This window comes from Schistocerca cancellata, chromosome 4 (assembly GCF_023864275.1).
Source record: "Schistocerca cancellata isolate TAMUIC-IGC-003103 chromosome 4, iqSchCanc2.1, whole genome shotgun sequence".
In the NCBI taxonomy this organism is placed as follows: domain Eukaryota; kingdom Metazoa; phylum Arthropoda; class Insecta; order Orthoptera; family Acrididae; genus Schistocerca; species Schistocerca cancellata.
In genome coordinates this window covers 405,563,264-405,581,634 of record NC_064629.1, presented here as the reverse complement: position 1 = coordinate 405,581,634, position 18,371 = coordinate 405,563,264, and the positions used below count along the sequence as shown (strand labels likewise).

Here is an 18,371-nt window from a genome sequence, read left to right as displayed (position 1 = left end):
TTGTAGTTAATTTGTAGAGGCAAAGTCAGATAACAGCAATGTTATGAGTCCATCACCTGGCAGCCTTGTATTTGCCCAATACAGAAGTTCATGTGACCTCAACATTTGTTGGTTCCCCCACCTCAGGTGCCCTCACTGGACATGTGTAATAACATATCTGTATTTTCTATTTGTTCATACAGCGGGGTTAGTAAAGCCACTATACATGATCACAAAATGTAATTCTGTGCATCTATCTTCTGACCATTCTTGAAAACTAGTTCCAGTTGTGCCCTTTTCCATTCACATCAGATGTTCCATTACTGCAGAGGTCAATAATAAATTACAGCTAGAAGAGAGAATAGATTTTTGCATAAGATACATTGAACCTGACACCTAACTATCATAATCAGTGGCCATCATTATGTCAATCAAGTTAAGATACTTTCTCATTCCCCCGCAACTTGTCTCTGTATCTAATATTTTGTGCTCATGTGACTTATCACAAGGAGGAGCTATAATCTAGTTTTCGTCAACAAAACACTTCAGAAGACAAATTGCAGAATTTCTGATTCACTTTTTGACCTACAATTTTTGAACCATTACTGTGCAACGAACAAGTAAGTGGATGCATAATTTTAATTAATTGACCAACTTTATATAGAATTAAGAGTTTTAGTTTCTTTTAATAATTTCTATGTCAAGGAATGCTCCTCACCCAGCTACAATAGGTTTTTGCTCAAATTCAGTTTTCCTGGAGTGTTTCAGCTTCATTTGAAGGTCCAATAAAGTTCTCTCTGCTTTTTCACTAACTTCCTAATAATGATTTCCCTTATGTTATTATGACCATCCTTTCTTCCTATAGGTCAGCATCAACAAAATATTTTTGCATTCAGAGAAGAAAGTTAGTGGTTGAAATTTCATGAGAAGATGCCATCACAATTGCAAATGCATTTGTTTTATGATGTCCACCCCAAATCTTGTCTTATATGTCCATGACACTCTCCCCCTTATTTCTCAATAATACAAAATGTGCTGCCCTCCTTTGAACTTTCTTGATGTACACCATTAACCCTATCTGGTAAGGATCACACACTGTGCAGCAGTACTCCAAAAGGGGTCGGACAAGCGTACTGTAGGTAGTCTCTTCAGTAGATATGTTGCATCTTCTAAGTGTTCTGCCAATAAAATACCATCTTTGGTTTGCCATCTCATCACATTTTCTGTGCGTTCTTTCCAATTTAAGTTGATCGTAATTGTAATTCCTAGGTATTTAGTTGAATTTATGGCCTTTACACTTGATGGATTTATTGTTTAACCGAAGTTTAATGGACTCCTTTTAGCACTCATGTGGGTGAGCTCAAATTTTTAATTATTTAGGGTCAATTACTAATTTTTACCCCATACAAATATCTTTTCTGAATCATTTTACAATTTGTTTTCATCTTCTAATGACCTTACTAGATGATAACTGATAGCATCATCTGCAAGCACCTAAGATGAATGCTCAGATTGTCTCCTAAATTGTTTATATAGATAAGGAACAGCAGAGGGCCTGTAACACTACCTTGGGGAATGCCAGAAATCAATTCTGTATTACTCAGTGACTTTCTGTCAGTTATTATGAACTGTGACCCCTCTGACAGTGAGCTCCCTGCCGCCATTGGATAAGCAGCAACCAGCAGCAAGTTGTACTCTTAGCTCACTTATTTGTGTTGTAGTTTAATTCTTAATTTCTATGCATGTTGTTGGGTACTTGCATAGTTTAATTCACAAATTTCGGGCATATTATAGTATTTGAGAGTTGTAGCATCACATTTTAATACCCATACAGCATAAATTCTCGTAGTCATCAGTCATCTGTTTGTTTTGAACGGCTGGTAAGATAAAAGAGAGGAAAAAAATTGTTAGGTATGGATAGGGACTGCGCCTGTTGTGTACAGATTCAGGGGGAATTGGCCACCGTCCGTAAACAGCTGGAAGCTGTTTTGACCATGGTCGACAGACTCCAGGCTGTTGCCCTGGGCCGCGGCAACATTGGGACATCCAAGGCAAGCGCTTTGGTGCCTCTGGAACCCGTAGCATCACCTGGGATCTCTTATGCCACTGCACTCTCGGATTCAGACAGTTGCCTGATGGTGTTTGGCGAATTGTGGCGGGGTCGCGAATCCCTGGGCAGAAGACAAAAGTTGGTGCTGGCCACAAAGCTGTACCTTTACACCTCTGTAACAGGTTTGAGGTGCTGCCCACTGCTGAAAGTACTTCTGAGCCAGCAAGGGCAGCCTCACCTGTTGTAGCAGTGGCTGGTCTTCCTGAGAGGTCCAGACAAGCACAGAGGGTGGGACTGCTTGTCATTGGGAGCTCTAGTGTTAGGCGGGTGATGGAGCCCCTTAGGGATATGGCATCAAAGGATGGGAAGAAAGCCAATGTGCACTCCATGTGGAAGGGTCATCCAAGATGAGGAAAGGTTCCTTCCGTATGCCATGAAGGGTACAGGGTGCAGGCAACTGCAGGTGGTGGCACATGTTGGCACTAATGATGTGTGTTGCTATGGATCGGAAGAGATTCTCTCTGGTTTTCGGTGGCTATCTGAGTTGGTGAAGACTGCCAGTCTTGCTAGCGAGATGAAGGCAGAGCTCACCATCTGCAGCATCGTCCACAGGACCGATTGTGGACCTTTGGTACAGAGCCGAGTGGAGGGTCTGAATCAGAGGCTCATACGGTTCTGCGACCATGTAGGCTGCAGATTCCTTGACATGCGCCATAGGGTAGTGGGGTTTTGGATTCCGCTAAATAGGTCAGGTGTCCACTACACACAGCAGGTGTAGACTGGGCGGTCTTTTAGGCTAGATAGTCATGGGAAAGATCAAAAAGGGCTCCAGTCTCAAAGAGTGCAGGGCAAAGAAACGACGAGAATCGAGCAAGCAACAGTTGGTATTGTAGTTGTAAATTGTCGTAGCTGTGTTGGAAAAGTACCAGAGCTTCAAGTGCCAATAGAAAGCACTGAAGCTGAAATCGTTATAGGAATAGAAAGCTGGCTAAAGTCGGAGATAAATTCTGCCGAAATTTTTACAGAGGTGCAAACCGTGTTCAGATTAGGATAGATATTTAATCTATCCTTTCTGAATATGGTAGTGGTGTGTTTGTGTCTGTTGGTAGTAGTTTATCTTGTAGTGAAGTTGAAATAGATAATTCTTGCGAATTACTATGGGTAGAGGTTATACTCAACACCCGACCAAAATAATAATTGGCTCCTTCTACCGACCCCCCGACTCAGATGCCACTAAAGCGGAATTACTAAATACAGTTTTCCGTAATTCCTTCACAAAAAAAGACGAAGTAAATATTCCAGAATTCGAAACCAGAACAGCTGTTAGCATGAGTGACATAAAAGTAGATGTCTTAGGTGTTGCAAAACAACTCAAATCACTTAAGAAAGGTAAGTCTTCCGGTCCAGATGGTATACAAATCAGGTTCCTTTCAGAGTATGCAGACACAATAGCTTCTTTCTTAGCAATCATATATAACCGCTCGATTGACGAAGGGCCTGTTCCTAAAGATTGGAAAGTAGCACAGGTCGCACCAATATTCAAAAAAGTAAACAGGAGTAACCCATTGAATTACAGACCCATATCACTGACCTCAGTTTGCAGTAGGATTTTGGAGCATATACTGTACTCAAACATTATAAATCACCTTGAATAAAATGACTTATTGATACATAACCAACAGGGATCCAGGAAATATCATTCTTGTGCAACGCAGCTAGCTCTTTATTCCCATGAAGTAATGAGTGCTGTCAACAAGGGATCTCATTCGATTCCATATTCATAGATTTCCAGAAGGCTTTTGATACCGTTCCTCACAAGTGACTATTAATCAAAATGTGTGCATATGGAGTATCGTATCAGTTATGTGACTGGATTTGTGATTTCCTCTCAGAGAGGTCACAGTTCGTAATGATAGACAGTAAATCATCGAGTAGAACAGAGTGATATCTGGCATTCTGCAAGGTAGTGTCATAGGCCCTCTGCTGTTCCTGATTTGTATAAATGATCTAGGTGATAATATGAGCAGCCCCTTTAGATTGTTTGCAGATGACGCTGTAATTTACCGTCCAGTAAAATCATCAGATGATCAATTCCAATTACGAAATGATATAGAGAGAATTTCTGTATTGTGTGAAAAGTGGCAATTAGCACTAAACAAAGAAAAGTGCAAGGTCATCCACATGGGTACTAAATGAAATCTGATAAATTTTGGGTATACGATAAATTGCACAAATCTAAGGGCTGTCAATTTGACCAAATACCTAGGAATTACAGTTATGAGCAACTTAAATTGGAAAGACTACATAGATAATATTATGGGAAGGCAAAGCAAAGACTGTGTGCGCTTTGTTGGCAGAACACTCAGAAGATGTGGCAAACCCACTAAAGAGACAGCCTACATTACACTTGTCCATCTTCTGCTGTATTATTGCTGTGTTTTATGGGATCCTTACCAGGTACGATTGATGGAGGACATTGAAAAAGTGCAAAGAAGGGCAACTTGTTTCGTGTTATCGTGCAATAGGGCTGAGAGTGTCACTGATATGATATGCAAGTTGGGGTGGCAGTCACTGAAACAAAGGTGGTTTTCTTTGCGGCGAGATCTATTTACGAAATTTCAATCACCAACTTTCTCTTCCGAATGCAAAAATATGTTGTTGACACCCACCTACGTAGGGAGAAATGATCATCATAATAAAATAAGAGAAATCAGAGCTCGAACGGAAATATTTACGTGATACTCTTTCCCATGCGCCGTTCGAGAGTGGAATGGTAGAGAAGTAGTATGAAAATGGTTCGATGAACCCTCTGCCAGGCACTTAAGTGTGAATTGCAGAGTAACCATGTAGATGTAGATGTAGACAGGAAATCATGAATCCAGTTGCATAACTGAGATGATATTCCATAAGCACCTCTCCCCAGGTTGCCACTATTCATGCCTATGATGGTCATGCTGCATAGTGTGGCACCTCAGTTGATTTGCTGAATGTAGTGCAATGCCATTCATCGGTAGGCCACATTACCCAGTCACAGCACCAGTCCAAACACAGCTGTTTGTGCTGTGGTGTTTGCAGCAGCCTACGCATGGGACATTTATTCCCTAGCCCAGCTGCTGCTAGTCTCCAACCACTGGTGCAGGATGACACAGAGTGTTGCATGAAGTGTATTACTTGTTCTCAGGTCGCAGATGCTGATATGGGGGGAGTTACAATGTGCTTGGTGCACAATACAATGTTCCTCCTTTGTGGTGGTCAGACAAGGCCAGCGGGAACATTGATGACAAATTTGTTTTGACATTCCCATGCAGTCCATCATCAGGCCACTGTCACATCTGAATGCCCCAAAAACTAACCCAACCTAACCTAACCTACACTACCCTAACCTAACATAATATTGCATGATTCAACCAGCCAGCTTAATGGAGACTCACAATGTGGTACCTTTCAGACACTCTCAGCAGCTGATAGAGTTATCTGACACAAATACACTGCATCTCCCTGCCCTTCATAGTGATCACTCAACATCTCTTTATACAGGGTGAAGTGAAATGTGTGCACTTGGGCTTCGCAGTGCGTCTCCTCACATGCCAGTGATAAAAAAATGTCTTTCACAAAATTTCGTCTGGCGAGTACATCCGGCAGTAAAAGGACATTAAAGAGTGGCAATCTGGCAACACTGTAACCACTTCTGTCAGCACATCTTAGATGTGCTGTACAGTTGGTGCAGTGGATAGAATTGCTAATTTCATTCTGTCATTTCACATTGTAATATACACTGTTTCTTAGGTCACATGTATCCTAAATTTACAACACTTCGTAATGCTGAGTATAACAAATACATGGTTAGACAAATAAGAAATAGACAGTTGAAACAAGTAATCTGTCATAGGACAGAATAACTACAAAAACAGTATCAATTTCGAGATGCTAAAGATGATAACAAAGTTCAGTAACACAACATCTACTTATCATTTATATTACATGTAATATGAGCAATCAGATATTGCACATTAGCAACCAGTGACAATAATAATGTCCATATTAATGACTGCATGACCTTCACAACAGAAAACGTTGTCCTCAGAGCGACCTCCCTGCATGTCCAAACATTGCACAGCTTGTCGGATCATACAGCTCTGGACCCTTTGCAGCAAAGTGGTATCCACAGTAACAAGAGCAGCATGAATGCGCGCTACCAGTTCTTCCACATTCATCGGCGGAATACAGTACACGTGCTTCTTCAGGTGTTCCCACAGGAAGAAATCCAGGAGATTTAGGTCAGGTGAATGCAGTGGCCATACATCTGGACCTCCATGTCCGAGCCATTTCTCTAGATATGTCCTGTCCAAATACTGTCGCACCATCATGTTTCCTCTACCGAACATGTAGTGGAACATCTTGCAGTGCATCAGGCAGATAGTTTGAGAGGAATGCATGATACCTTTGTGCAGTCAACCAGTCAGGCAACATGTAGGGGCCCCAACACCCAATATTCTGGCCCAGACATTGATACCAAAGTGAATTTGATATCCACAGTCATGAGTGATGTGCGGGTTAACCTCTCACCAATGGTGGGCATGGTGCATATTGAAGACACACTCATGAGTGAATGCTGCTTCATCCGGCCATATTACAGTGTTCACAAAGTCATCGTTGGCTTGCTGTTGTTGTTGAAACCATTCACAGAATTGCATCTGCTGATGGCGACCTGCAGGATGCGTGAAAGCATAATGCTAGGGGTGGTGAAAGCATAATGATAGGGGTGCAGCCCATGCTCATGCAGCAAGTTAACGACCGTGCGTTGCAAGACACTCAGCTGCCTTGCTATGCTACATGTACTTCGCTGAGGCTCTTGGTGTATGACCTCCAGATTAGCTTCCTCAGTAGCTGGAGTACAGCGAGTCCATGGACGACCTCTGTCATACAATGGTGGAAGGAGAGAACCTGACTCCCAAAGGCGCAGCTCCAGATGACAAAACAGTTTTTTATCTGGATGGCATCGACAAGGATATCTATTAGTATATTCATGAGCAGCAACATCAGACCGGTTAGCAGATGCACCAAGTACCACAAGCATATCTACATATTCATCGTTTGTGTATGCCATACATCTGCCACACCGGTTTAGAGGTTTACAGTGAGAAAATTCAATATGTGTACGCATGTACATTGGAGTCTGTCATGGCACATTACTCTGCTTGCAACTAGTCCTTGTCTGTTGGGCAGCGCATACAGTATAAACACTGTTCTACCTAATGTGCATTACCCCTCTGAAAGACATTGTTCTGGATGATTCATACTGACACTGCTAATTTTGAAATGTTTGGTTTCGAATTACATTGTTTCCCTAATGGTAGTAGACGTGATGTTTCCACAATCCCATCGATAGAACAACAACGACAACAACAACAACAATAATAATAATAATAATAATAATAATAATAATAATGATAATGCATTGAGATATGTACTAAACATCATGCAGTCACCAGATTCGTTGGTGAAAGGCATAATTAGTGGGACCATGGTGATAACACACAGAAGTAATAACTGAGATTGGACATTACTTGCAAAGCATGTTGCTAGTCCTAGTGGTAATGTAAGGCCCTAACGAAATGTAATGGACCTGAATGAGGCAAGAATAATAGTTGGTACTAATCTATGGGACGATTGAAGGAGAGTACAAAGAAAATAGGTTTCGCATCTGGTAGATGCAGTGGTGCGAATAAATTCATGCCCACAACATGGAAAGGGCTTCTTTCAAAGCTGACCAATCTTCCTTTTCTACAATTGTTGTCTGTAAGTGCAAATGTTTGCTAGAGGACCCGGTGCAATTGCTGTTGACGATTAAGATGCCAGATACCGTACCACCTGGACTACATTTACCAAATAAAAAACATATGCCCCAACTCAGGATCGAATCATCGACCTTCTGCATGATAACCCAAAACTCTGTCCACTGCACCAACTGTACAGCACGTGTAATATGTGCTGACAGAGGTAGTTACCATACATGTGGTTACAGTGTTGCCAGATTTCCACTCTTTAATGTCCTTTTTCTGCTGGATCTACTCATCAGCCGAAATTTTGTGAAAGACATTTTTTTTTTTTATTCCTGGCATGTGAGGAGTCGCGCTGCGAAGCCCGAGAGCGCGAATTTCACTTCACCCTGTATACATTACCAGGCCTGGCATCGACACTCAACATGAACATCACTAATTCACTCTCGTGGCCATTCTATGTGTCACAGAGAATTGCAACTCTAATCATTTACTAACCCATTGATGGTGTGTACATGTACACAGTTAAATTGACATCCAACTGTGTCTTCTGGGTGTTTCACTTTTTTGTGAGGCAGTGTTTTATTATTAAACCTAGAGAGTCTTTCTGATCCCTATTTATCTTGCATGCAGTATAACTGTGTAATGTGTATTTTGCATTACTCTTCAATTTGTACTGTAACTGTATATGGGAATTTGGAGCATTTACGCATTAGATGCAGCAACCAAGGAGGCATTTTCTTACCTAAAGTGACACGATTTAAAGCCCTCCTTCATGAATTGACATTGCTGTTGCGGCCCAGAGTCATGTGTTGATTGGAGAAAGTGTGGCTAAGAGTGAGGAAGAAGAAGCTGAGATCAGTTACGCCACCCATCTGCATATGCGCTACCTCCTTCCAGCCACAGAAACAAATTAACTCCTTTTAACTGACCTTAGTTTTGGACACTGTCCTGTGATGCATGGATTCCATCTTCGGTGAGATGATCCACTAATACATAGCTGTTGTGATGTATCAAGTGCCATACACTACATTTTAACAGAATGCGTTTCATGTGAGAGACGAGTGCAGCAAGTGGTACACCAGATAATGTGCTCTGTGTTCTATCACACTAGCATTGTATGACTTTTTAAGTTGTTATTAAATGTCTAATCTTGTTCCAGTGATCATCCATCCATACTTTCCTGAGCTACTTCTTCTGCCTTCTGTTTCTTAACCTATATGTTTTAAGTGTGTTTTATTTTGTACACTTTTTAAGTTCTAAGCCTTTTAACTATGGCTGTCTGTTATAATTTTAGCAATGGTGCTGGTAACTACACTACTGAATGCTCCAAAGCAACATTATCAACAACAGTGTCAGCAGCACCATGTGCCATAAAGCCACCAAATTGTCATTGTTAGTGCTAAAAGTTTTCTGTGTGCTTGTAAGTTAATTAGATATCAGTTTATTGTCACACTTGCTAAGGAGAAAGACTTTCTTATCATTACAAATATTTATTGTAATTTCAGTAATCATTGATATTATAATATTTTTGTGATCACTGATTCCCTTACTTACCTTCAGTGAATTGAAAATGTTAGGTCTAATATTCCCAGGAGATTTAATGTCTTACATCATGAAAGGGTTGTGTAACCAACTGCTCAAGATAAAACTTGGCATATATTTTATTTGTTTTAATAGATTTGAAAATTTTCGAAATCTGAATGAAACAGACAGACAAATGTGACAATAGACTCAAATTAAAACTATTAGGGTAATAAAGAAAAGTGTTACAACCATGCTCTTCATGCCATTTCTTATTGCAGTTATCAGCCTCATTATCTTAAATGAGAATGCTAGTAACTCTAAGAAGCTGACACTTTCTCATATAAGTTTCTTTAGGTTTCAGGATACATACTTTGTCACCAGCTGAAGTCAGCTTACCTGGTAGCAGTGAAATACAACCGAGTAGATGACGTACTACGAATAATGCAAGAAGCACAGAAGCTGGAAAATACTGCAGTGCACAAAATCTGTTTGAAGTGGCTTAATCAGCATGGGATATCCCATCTGTAGATCCAGTATAATATGTTTTTCAGAATATGAGTACTGGATCCAGAAGATGGAAAAGATTGTGGAGTGTCATTTCTCTTATCATCAATATAGTGTTTCGTGCTGTATATTAAACCTGTGCTTTTTGTGTTTGGCACAAACTATGTGATATTTCTTAATTTTATATGCTGTGAAGAATCTTCTTTTTGAGATTTTGGAAGAGTGAGTGTGAACATGATAAGGCTAGTGAATACTATTAACTCATGTTATAACATGTAAGAAGTACTTACAGCAATTATGTTTGTAATGAAATGTATTTTGTTATCCATATTTTTTGCTTACAGTTTAAAATATTTTTATATTCATTGCAATCAAATAAGACTGCGTGATTCCAATAAATTGAAGTTTTTGTCACATCTTACACATTATGAAAAGTGTGTCAGGAGAGTAAAACTTATTTAATTCTGACAATGATTAGCTTTCATGTGAACAGGTAAGTAACTAAACTGTTTTTAGCTACTATTAACCTGGTTAGAGTTGGCAATGACAGTTGAAACCCAAAGTCTCCGATGGGAGCGAAAAGACCATAACACACTGTCTCTGACTCTTCATTCTGTCCCACTTGCATTAGGATTCTAACAGAATGTTCTTTCATAGGCCATCTGAAAGTCATAAAATTTATGATAATGATTATAGCTGCAGAACTGAAGGGCACACAGCATTAAAGGCACTTACTATTTGATTTGTGCATTATGAAATCTGGAATCCAGGCACTTTACAGAAGATCTCATAACGACTATTCAGAACCTGTGGCATTCAGGCATACTTGGTTCCAAACATTTTCACTGTGGAAAGTAGCTGTGTTCCCTCTAAAAATTATTAATGCTCACCTAAACACCAAATTATAGCCATTCAAGTAGTCCCCCCTGCCATGCAGTAGTTTCATTTAATGGCAGTAGCAGTGGTTTTAGCAATGAATGACAAAAAAAATAAACACGAATCTGCCCCTAAAATGCGCTGTTACCTAAGTTGCATTAGGACTCTTTGGAGCCCATCAATGCACTCTTTTGACAAGCTGATCACAAGCCCTTTATAGTTAAATTAAATCAGAATGCTTCCTGGGATTACAGTGTATATCAGAAATTCGTAATCAATTTGGCAAATTGCCAGTCAGCGCTTTAATAATGAAAGGCTGAGACTTGTTCCACTGACTATAACAGAGCCTGTAAACAACAGTTTTGTCTGTTTAGATGTACATCTCTGTCATTTCCATACATGAAACAATTTTCCCAAAGTAGGAGATCAGTCGCGGTATTGGCTGTGTGTCTTCCTCCCATAGAAATTATAATTGTACGATGTACGTAGCAAAGAAAACTAAACATTGCTACTACCTTTTACAAAATTTCTAGCTTTTCTATTTTTTCAAGCACAGTCATGCAAGCAGATACATCAGTGATTGATGATGAAGTCAATCTTCTGAGTTTTAGTTTGTTCAGAATTGCACAGTATTGTGCATATTGCGCTTGACCTACTCGCTTTCCACTTTGGGGCAGGGGGAGGGTAAACATTGGGCAAAAGAAAACAGGTCATGTGCCCGATGCTTTGCCTTAAGCTGTTCATATGGAAATTATTAGAGTTCGAATACCTTACTAGTAATTACAAAGCAGAACACACAAAGTAAATTATACATTAGTAGATATGAAGTGGAAAACAAATTTTTAATAATAAACATAATGAACATAAAAATACATGAGGAGCAGCTGCAATGTCACCAAAAGAGTTTTATATTTGATAATGGCAACATAAACCTTCATTCCTGAAGACAAATAAGTCTGTTCTCACATTTTTCTTATTTTTATGTTAATCCCAGCCATCCTGTGGTAGTGAATGGCAAGTATGTGTTATTCATTCGTTGTTGTATAGTTGTGGTTTAATGTATGGTTTTCATGTTTTCTATGTCAGATGAAAAAAGACTATTTTAACTTACCTTAGTAAAGAAGTTGTTTAAGATGACCACAGTGGAAAAATTGGTGTTCATTTGTTTTCAAAGCTAACAATTACTTCTGAAAATTCACACAACTTGACAGACATCTGGTTTAATCTGAGGACAAAGTATCAACATGCTCAAGAGGTAATCTCCAATTCATGTTTCCACTACAACAAAATTAATGCAAGTGTGAGCTGTTTTCTTGTCTCTGAATGACACAACTCCACTTTATCTATCTATGAAAGAAATTATAAAGGGATGAAAAGAAAATGTAATTTCATATAGAAGTGGTCATAAATTTGAACATAAATTTGAATTTCCCTTGAAATATGTGTTTTCTGGAAACAAAGTATTCAATAAATAGAGACAAGAGGGCGCTTTGCATAGTAATATAGCAGAAGTGGAAAATCAGTTGCATTTTAATGTTATAACATGTCCTACAGATAAGGAAACAATGCCGTAAAGATGCTTTGTAAATGAAGTGAATTAACTGAATAATTCTGCAAAATATTTATGGAAATGAAAATAAAATATGAGTTGCCAAGTACCTTTAAACATCGTAGAAACTTTTATTCAACACTGTAGCTTATGAATTATTGGAAATTTGTTATAGTTTCAGTTGTGATTTTCGTATTCACATCCTAGGATGCTGTACACTCATTTAAGAGAAGATAGTGCAGTCAACAAGATTTTCACTTCACAAAAAATTGATCAAAAGCCGGTGACACTCGACTGTAAAGCATTGCATTTTCAAACTTAATTCACATAATAATATTTATGACCTGGTTCATGTGTACTTACTTCTGATGCCAAGATCAGGAAGAATGTAAAGCCCATTATTTTCCCTTTTGTTACTCCAAAACGTTTCTAATGGGAATGGTGTTGTGTTGTCTTTCTGTTCAAGACTCGTGAATTTTACTGGGCAGTTATAAAGTTTTAATCATCTCCTTTTTTGCCATCTAATCAACATCAAATGTGCCAGAACGTACCTGATATTTCGGTTACAGGAGTAACCCGTCCACACACAGCAATCTTCACATGCTGCGCCACATAAAATTGGTTGGCAAAATGCACATCATTTATTTTAATTGTAACACTATTACTGACAGGTGGCATCTGGTACATTTGTTACATTACATACGCACATACTGTATTCAGTACATTTCTGTCCGTTTGTCTGTATTAACACGCTATCTTCCAAAACTACAAGACGAATTTTCAACAGGAAAACACATGAGGGCAGGTGACGTTATTCCACACACTATAGGCGATGTACTCACCGTCATTCATCATAATGAAACTAATGATATGCAAGTACAGCTACAAGTGACAGCTGGTGTACCTAATAAGAGTTAAAAAATCAGTGTTATCTTTTATAAGGATAAAAGCTGAAGCAATGAATTAATATTTGTACTGCAGCTGGGAGTTAAACCCAGGCAGATGTGCTAACCACTACATAACCATAGCTTTGTAGCCACCACAGCGGCACACACTACGCTAGCCCAATGCCCTCCCTAACAAAAGCCTCAATTCAGTGAGCTGTACCCAGCCATGCATTGCTGTGACGCAGTATGATTAAACAGAAAGGAAAGGAAAGCAAAAACAGACGTTTCTAATATATACAATAATTCGGCCTGTATATGTTTTGTTCGCAAAACTCGAAAAGCAGCCAGTCAATTGACGCAACATTGCCTTAGAACATGCATCTGTTTTTATATACCTATTTTAATATATGTAATAGATAAATAAATATGTAATATATAAAGGGGAAGTGTTGTTAGCAAAAATTTCAAAATGTACTTGACGAGTTTACTTCACATTTTTAGACGTTACTCTGATAAAACTTTGGACAAATATATGTTTTCTGTGAAAACCGTATATGAGGAGAGTAACAAAATAAGAGACTTTTATGTATACAATTTGTGTTTAAATATGTATAATGAGAAAGAATATATGTTGTAGAAACAACCTTTCTAATGGTTTAAATCTTAGTTAAAATTGTCAGCAACAAAGGGAATAAAGCTGCACGTTTTTACAGCAGAGTCAGTTTTATCAGAAAACCTGTGCACTGATGTGTTTGCTAACTGTTTTGTGGAACGTTGTTAGCAAAAACCTCAATGCACAGGTTACTTTCCTCACATACGGTTTTCACAGAAAACAGGAAACTTTTATTTCTGGCTTACCAGCTCATTATTGGAATACAATTACAGAATCTGAATTTGCAGCAACAATGAACAAGACTTATGGTCAGTGTTACGGGGGGAGGGTGGGAGGGGGATAGGAGATCGATAGAGGAGTGGGAGGAAATAGATATGGAGAGTGGAAAAGAGGAGGATATATACAGAGAGCGAGAGAGCACAAGACAGACAGAGAAACGGCTGGAGCTGAAGGACAGAGAGAGGGGAAGAAGGAGGAGACGGACAATGAGAGGGGAGGAGGACAGGGACAGGGGGAGAGGGAGTTTCGGATGTACATCCAATTTCTATACATATTGTAAATGTGTGCTTTCTCTTTTCTTTGGTTTCTGTTTAACCAGACTGTGTCACAGTGACACGTGGTCGGGTACGGCTCACTGACACAGCCTCAAACACGCGGATTACTGTCAGTTGTAATATAATAGGAATAGAAAAGTTAAGCGTCTTTATTAAAAGATTGCCACACGCACCGCGCTACCGCTTAAGTTCGTTTCAGCAATCCTCGCTACCACTGCCTGCCTTGGGTACTGCGCCACGTTAAGTGGTCTATCTGAATGCGTTGTCATATGTTTACCCAAATGACGGAAATCATTATCAACACACTAGGTTGTAGCAGGCCTCTATAGGGCGTATAGACGGTCTATTCATTCATTCCACGGCAGCTCACTACTTGCACATCCACCAGAATTGAAAGTGCTGCTGCAGCAGTGGGTTCACAGACATCCCATTGAATCCTCTGACACTGCAGCTGCAGACTAATAAACCTCTCTACGCGTCATCACAGTCCACCGAGAATAGTGTAATCATATTTCATCATACAGTTTTCAGCGGATAATGACTATAACAACTCATAGAGAATGTTGTCTGTGCTAGAGCTGTTCATGTTGTGTGAAACGACCAGTCAATCCACAAGGCAGGTGACAACTTTGTCCTGTTCCACTACCCCAGACTGCATGAACCAGAGTTCCCCGCCTTGATGTATGGGGCTTGACTGAGAAAGTTGGACACAGATACATGGTAAGAAGGGATAGGATATCAAACTATCTCTGAAGTGTAGGAAGAGTTGTCTCCTACCGATCTACGGCTGTATAACTGCTGAGCAACTTGTACACAGGTAAATAGTAAGAATGGATAAGGCAGAAAACTAATACTGAAGTGTAGGGAGGCCAATACACACTACCACAACTGATGGAAAATGCTTCAGTGCTCTAATTACACATAGAAATTGTTGTGAAAAAAACACCACCTTTAAATGATTGATTATAATGCAACACACGCACTGGTAATTGAGAAAAATCACTTTAATAGCACAGAACCGACCTGGAAAGATCTCGCCAGGAGAGAATGGAGGCAGCTGCACATGAGTTCACCTTGATCTGTGGATACAGACTAAGCAGCTTAGAACCAGTCTTACTTCTCATCCTACCTCCCCTTCTCCCTCCCTTTCCTTCCCTGTCCCTCCCCTGTAGGAATGAAAGCTGTTTTTCCAGGCCTCTTCTAATCTGTCGCTGATGGTACACAAAGAGAGCCATCTGCTGGCAGTGATAGACTGTTTCCAGTCTGCAGAAATAAGTCACAGATGGACAGACTCAAGAACAGGATGCTTCCTGTAAGCCGTTAAATGTATTTCTTGGAAAGACTAACTCCCCTGAACAATAGCAAAATACCTGACCACCCATTACGGATGAAGGACTGAACAGTCAACAGAGGCATGATTTGAAATGGTCTGGATGTGCTGGCACTGTGTAAAAGTGGTCCACAGCTAATTAAAATCAGTCTCCTGTAGGAAAAACATTGAAATAATGCAAGTAGTGGGACAAGGGCAGCGTCACCCCACGTTGCCAAACTTATTCAAGATGGCGGATCCAAAATGGCGGCGATAGATATGGCAATGTCGCCATGACGTCATGGTGGGAAGTTCAAATTTTGGTGGAAAAATAGGTCATTTGGGCTACCTCCACTAACCTGAGTCATCCAAACACCACCTCTTTCTTGGAATTGGTTGGAAAAGGACTCAGTGTGTGTCCATCTGCTGGAGAGGAGGAGTGTACTTTATTTATTTCCAGGGGTAGTTGGAACAATTTATTTTGGGATGGATTTCATATAGTTTATTTATTTATTACACTGATACAAGACACTCACCCTGACATGCTTGGGGTCATAATACATAGTCTGCAGACCTGCAAACTGCTCGTAAATTACCATAATAATGCAGTACACTGATGTACAGACACCTAAAAACTCGTAAATTGTCAAAATAATGCATGTAAAACGCTATGCAAACATGCTAACTAATTATAAACCGTTGAAATAATGCATTGCACTGCCTGCAGACAGGTTCAAAAAATAATACAATTCAATGATGCACAGACACATTCACTATGCATAAAACAGTCAAAAAATAATGCATGTATGACGCTCTGCAAACACGCTCACAACGCTAAAACAGCCGAAAATAATGCAGTGCACAAACACTCATTGCATGTAAAAACGCATTCGAATCTTTGCTAAGAAATTCGTCTGTGACATATCGACGAACTGTTCCCTACAGAGGCCCCAAGGTGCACATGCCAGGGTAGCACATGCACACCAGTCCCACATGAGAGATGTGTCTGGCCACACACATGTTTAGTGTTGCTAACACATAGCTTTTGTATCTGTGCAGTCCTAATTGCTGAATGAGAAATGTTTGTCTAATGACTCACCATCTCAAATGCAGCTATAAGGCTGTCATTGTTATACTGACGTCACATGTCTATGTAAATAATAGCCAAGTCTCCCTCAGGATGCGCTATAGAAATCTGTTGCACTGCTTACACAAACTGTTTACGAAAATATCCCAGAATAACACAGGATGCATTAGCGGTCCTAACAGGACAGCCTGTCCCACATACAAGACATGTTGGGCTGCGCGTACGTGTTTACCTGCCCAGTGTGGCTGCCCCATAGCTGCGAGATGTTTGCGTAGTGACTCACCCTAGCAGGCGCAGCTTAAAGGTTGTCAGTTTTATACCGACTTGTCATGTCTATGAAAATGACAGCCAATTCTCCCCCTGGACGCGCCGTAGAAATCTTTTGCAATGCTTTCAGAAACATTTTACGAAAATAGCCCAGAATAATACAGTCTACTTTCTTTCTAGCGATCCTAACGGGACAGTCTGTCCATTACATGTCAGTCCCTTCGTGGAAATCGTAAGTGTCGCAAAAATGGATAACGGTAGCTTTTGTTGTAGCAATAGCTTTCGTGATGTTTCAGCTTGTCTGCATGCAAATTCTTGTCCTAACAGGACCTGTTTACGAAAACAGCCCAGAATAACACCGATTGCGTTCTTCCTGATGGTCTTAACGAGGCACCCAGTCCATCGCGTGTTATCCTTCCTCGAAAATCGCAACGTCCTGCTTTCTACATACGTCTCAGCAACGGTAAACATTCTCATCGCTAAAAGCCTTCATCATGCCTCTCTCTGCACGTGAAAACACCGTTAATCATAAAGGCATTCTTGTTATTTGGAAAGAGAGGCGATTGGTCGAATCAAGCCCTTTCAGGAAATAGTGACGTTCCGTAAACGCTTCTCACTGGCTATCCATTCAAATGAAGCTCTGTCATTGGTCACCTTAGCCTACATATAAACTCACAACCAACCTCCATTTTCCTGAGTCCGCTGCTGGCCGCCAGGTTGGGTGTATCTTCATCTCTAAGTCTGCATGTTTCTTTTCTCCCCGAGATGAAGAGAGGTAGCAGCAGCAACGATTCAAAGAATAGTGGCCAGAGGCATAGAGTTCTGGAGACAGGATTACCAAGTGAGTAAATAATTTGTATTTGAGTGTAAATTTTCGTGTGTATGTTAAATTCGCCTTATTAATTCTGTCTTCTTGTTATAGTACAACTCCAGGATTTTATCTTGGAGTGTGAGGAGAGATGGGAGGGGACTGGATTATGGCAGCCACCTAAGTCCAGCCTTCTGTGGTGTGTTCACAGCAAGGATTGCCTTGTGAGTATAATTTTCATTGTAATTAGTTCTTGTATAGTAGCGATTCAAAATTTTCTTATTTCATATTTGTTTGTTCAGTTTATATATCTTGTTTAATATTGTTGTAGGCGAGAGAGACCAATTGCCAGATGCCGATTCTAACGAGGACAATGACATGCCTGAATGGTTCATACAATGAGCCACTGAGCTAGATGAGAAAATGTGCTGTGATCTAGCCCTGTTAGATGATGATGATAATGACTTCTTTGAGGGTGTGGTGGAGTCACCTGATGAAGTGTTAATGCCTTGGAGCTAGAGCAAAAAAAGTGATTACTCACTCTGTTTATAACCTTGTGATAGCCAGTATTCTTTCTTTCA

General features: G+C 40.0%; 1 protein-coding gene across 1 annotated transcript in view; it reads left to right on the top strand.

Moving 5' to 3' along the window:
* Nucleotides 1-10,230, top strand: part of LOC126183882 (zinc finger FYVE domain-containing protein 26) — a 329,860-nt gene extending 319,630 nt beyond the window's left edge. Inside the window, exon 31 of the mRNA XM_049926187.1 lies at nucleotides 9,691-10,230. Coding sequence (XP_049782144.1) covers nucleotides 9,691-9,864 — 174 coding nt within the window. The 3' untranslated portion in view covers nucleotides 9,865-10,230. The remainder of the gene's footprint in view (nucleotides 1-9,690) is intronic.
* Nucleotides 10,231-18,371: the final 8,141 nt, after the last annotated feature.